This window comes from Stereum hirsutum (assembly GCF_000264905.1).
Source record: "Stereum hirsutum FP-91666 SS1 unplaced genomic scaffold STEHIscaffold_13, whole genome shotgun sequence".
Taxonomy (NCBI): domain Eukaryota; kingdom Fungi; phylum Basidiomycota; class Agaricomycetes; order Russulales; family Stereaceae; genus Stereum; species Stereum hirsutum.
Genome location: NW_006763143.1, coordinates 1,411,193 through 1,415,293, shown reverse-complemented (window position 1 = coordinate 1,415,293; position 4,101 = coordinate 1,411,193). Strand labels below are relative to the sequence as shown.

The 4,101-nt window shown below is 50.8% G+C and overlaps 1 protein-coding gene across 1 annotated transcript; it reads right to left on the bottom strand.

Moving 5' to 3' along the window:
- Positions 1–368: 368 nt before the first annotated feature.
- On the bottom strand, positions 369–1,586 carry STEHIDRAFT_160167 (uncharacterized protein; the record flags this gene model as incomplete). Its single annotated transcript, XM_007307608.1, has 1 exon — positions 369–1,586. The coding sequence occupies one exon, from the start codon at positions 1,584–1,586 to the stop codon at positions 369–371; it is 1,218 nt and encodes a 405-aa protein (XP_007307670.1).
- Positions 1,587–4,101: the final 2,515 nt, after the last annotated feature.

Here is a 4,101-nt window from a genome sequence, read left to right as displayed (position 1 = left end):
CATGCGCAGCCGCAGGAGGCTATGAAGCTAATAAGTAAGTCAGACCGAGTCGTGCTAGTACTGTGCCCCAGTCCGTAGTCGATGCGGAATCCTGTACCCAATAAATATAGTACAAAGCCTATGCAAGGCTATGAAGCACAGTCCGAGGCTATGAGAAACGAGGTAGTCCGTAGTCGAGAATACGAAAGGAGTCGAGACACGTCTACAGGTCCATGGAATGTTCATCAGCCGGCCATATGAGTGGATGATGTGTATGTAGTTAAATAAAAAGAAACTGAGACTGCACATCCGCGTCTCCTGCGGTATCAGACCTGTCGAGCATACAAGAAGACGAAAAATATAGTCCATAACATTACCCCCCTTCTACGTCAGTCGCGCCTCGAGACTCTTGTACGGAGAATTGAATTCGGGGGCCATGGAAGTGGGAAAGGTAGGTGGAGATGGGGAACGGTTGTTGATGAGGGGATGCTGGTGGAGATAGGCCATGGGTTGGAGTGGGTGTTCCTGCGGTTGATAAGCGTCGTCGGCGTTGACCCATGCGAGATAGGCATTGCGGTAGGGATTAGGGTAGACAACAGGGTGAAGGATGGGGGCGTCGAATTCCATACGGCAAAGGAGTTCGTTGATTGGTTGGGGAAGGTATCGGGTGGGCTTGGTCGAGATGCTGTTCCAGAATTTGATAGTCCGACTGTAGGAAAGACGTGGGGGAAGATGACAGATTCTGCGCGTAAACCGATAAGGGTACCTGCAATGCTCCGTCGATCCCAGTCGAGAGCTCCCAAGCTTCGTTCGCATCTGGCTTCCTCCATCTCCAATCGTCCCAATTCCTTTCTTCGTTCTCTAATTGCCTCTGTAACCTCGATGTATTTGCGAGCAAAACGTTGGACTCTCTCATTTCCACAGGCGTTGATGGCTGCGCTAGCCTGGGCATGGGTAGCTGGGTTTGTGAGCCAGTCGTGGAACAGTCCAGGGAGGTTCGGAAGGGTGGAAGAGGCGTTAGATTCAGGGGTGGAATTGGAAGAGGTGGATTGCGGGGAAGATGGGTCATTGGAGCGAGTTCCAGGCATGGGAGTTGGGACACGGTGTATTCCGTGGCGAGGTTCTGAGTCCGAGGATCCGTTGTGATTGGAGGATATGGTAACGTGGGGATTGGCATATGAGGAGGGTGGAGGTACTGGGATTGGGTCGGCGTTTGATTCAGGAGGGGATTGCGACGTGGATGCGCTTCGTTCTGGATCCAATTGATATCCGAGTTCTCCGGCCCTTCGTTGTAACCATTCGAGGTCAGGCCCCATGATGCGAAAGAGGTAGGGTCGATTGGTAACGAGGTTGAGTAAGAGTCGAAGAATGGCATTCTCTCTGGCGTTGATGTCGGATAGTACGTGCTGGGTTTCGCCATTGTGACGTATCCTGGGATTGGGGATGGATGTGTTGTCGTTAGTGCCGATGATCCCGAAGTGGGCGTTCGTCTTCTTCGGCAAGCGTGGGTGAGCTAGGCTGGGATTCGACGTAGGGAACGAGACTGTTTCTAGGGAGGGTGACGTTGACCGTAGTCGTTTCGGGCGGATGTTGCGTGTCTTGGGCATTTGCCATGTGGTGAGTTGGTTTGAATATCAGTTTGGAGGATGTGAAGAGGCTGAGGAGGCGTTGAGTTTTCGATTTAGGGCAAATTTACCCCCCTTCTTATACTCAACGCTGACGTGGCCTTGTGCGTCGACGTGTACTTGGTTGGCTGTGTCTTGAAGGAGCCTGCGGATTCTGCGCATAGAAATCAAGGACGACTTGGTCGTCCTCGTGGAATTCGTGATGTGGCCGCCACTCGTTATCCGAGTCAGGATATCCTGTGTAGTGTACCAGATAGTGCAGTCCTGGTTTGCTGCGGCCTCCGGGTGATCTCCATTCCGCATCAAGAATTTCATCAACTTCGAACTGTTCTTCGTTGTTGATGATGTCTGGTGGTGGATACGTGGCGGCTGGGCCATGTTCCTTGGTCTGGACATATGGCGTGAGGAGTCCTGCATGGAACACGGGATGTATCTTCCACGTCGGTGGGAGTTTGAGCTTGAAGGTGATTGGTCCGAGCACGTCGTCTATGCGGAAAGGTCCGAATCGCTTTGGTCTAAGTTTGGCAGAAGGATGAGTCGTCGTGATATTCTTCCCTTCCAGCCAAACCTTGTCCCCTTTCTTGAATAGGGGTGGTTGTCCTTCGATTCGTTGTTTCATGATGTCGGCTGCGATCTGATGTGAACTTTCCGCATCTGCACGGGCTTTCCGTAGTTCCGTAAGGCGATGTTTGATGGATGGGACTGTGGTTTGTTCGTTCATTTCTGGGAACCAGCGTGGTTGGTATCCCATGAGAAGATAGAACGGCGATTCCTTGGTGGATGAGTGTTGTGCCGAGTTGTGAGCGAATTCGGCGAATAAGAGATGCTTGGCCCAATTGTTCTGTCTGTAGTTGCAGAATGCTCGTAAGAATTGTTCCAGTTCTTGATTGACTCGTTCTGTTCCTCCATCTGTCTGTGGGTGATATGCCGTGGAGAATCGTTGATCAATATGTAACTTCCGATATAATTCTTTGAGGAATGCCGAGTTGTACTGTGTCCCGCGGTCAGATATCGCTATCTGGGGAAGCCCGAATCTCCGGAAGACGTGTTGAAAATAAATGTCCGCAGTTTGTTCGGCTGTGATTGTGCTGTTGCATGGGACCATGACTGCGGCTTTACTTGAGTCATGGTCCCAGAAGACTGCGATTGCGTCGTATCCGTCGGATTTGGGTAGTTCCGTGATAAAGTCCATAGTGACTGTCTGGAATGGCAGTGTCGAGGTGGCTGGTATTGGCATGATGGGGATTGGGTCACGATGGGTCTGGTTCTTGGTCGCCTGACATGTAGTGCATCCCTTGACGTAGTTGCGGATGAATCGCGTCATGCCTGGCCACCAAAATTCCCGTCCTATAGCGATTATGGTGGCAAACTGTCCGCGGTGTCCGGTCGTGGGTAGATCATGGTGGAGTCGAACGACCTCCTGCCGTAGTTCTAGATCATTTGGGATGTAAAGGCGCTTCTTGTGGTACAAGAAGCCGTCCTTTTCTTCCCAATCAGCTAAGTTCTTGTGAAGGGTAGTGTTACCCGACTTGAGCATTGATAACGATTCTGCCAATTCTGGTTCATAGGCGGTACTCTGTCGAATTCGTTCTCGTAAGTCATGTTCCGTTGTCGTTGTCCTGACGAAGACTTCATCCGGTAATAGGATCTTGTCTTCGTTATCATGGGATCCATCGTCGTGGTCTCGTCTTCGGGATAATGCGTCAGATTTGACTTGAGTTGCGCCGGCTTTGTGGGTTATCTGGAAGTCGTAGTCCTGTAGCTCCGCGCTCCACCGGGCTTGTCTTCGGTTGAGCTTTCGGGCCGTCCTAAAGTATTCCAGATTACGATGGTCCGACCACACATCGATCTTGTGTGGACTGCCGGCTAGATAATGTCTCCATGTTCCGAAGGTCTTCATGATGGCTAGAAGTTCTCTGTCGTGTACGTCGTAGTTTCGTTCAGCTTCCGTCATAGATGATGACAGGTAAGCGCAGGGATGCCAGTGTCCGTCTTGCTCCTGAGATAATATTCCTCCAATAGCGAATCCTGATGCGTCGCATTCTACTCGGAACGGTTTCCGAGGATCTGGTTGGATGATGACCGGTGCGGTGGTAAAGGCCTTCTTGAGTTCGTCGAAAGAGGCTTGTTCCTTGTCTGTCCATTGCCATGGATGATCCTTCTTGGTAAGGTCATTAAGGGCTCTAGCCTTTCCTGAAAAGTCGTGTATGAACCGTCGATAAAAATTGCCAAAGCCCAGGAAGGCTCTGACATCCGTAAGGTTCTTCGGGGTTGGCCAGTTAAGGACTCCGTCAAGTTTGACCGGATCCATAGAAATCTTCCCGTGTTCTAGGATCATACCGAGATATTCGACTTCCTTGGCTTCAAAGGTACATTTCTCCGGTTTGAGGAAAAGGTCGTGGTCTTGTAACCGTTTGAGGATCTCTGTGACAATGGTTCGGTGTTCTTCCAGGGTTTCTGTTCCAACTAGGATATCATCCATGTAAATAACGACTTT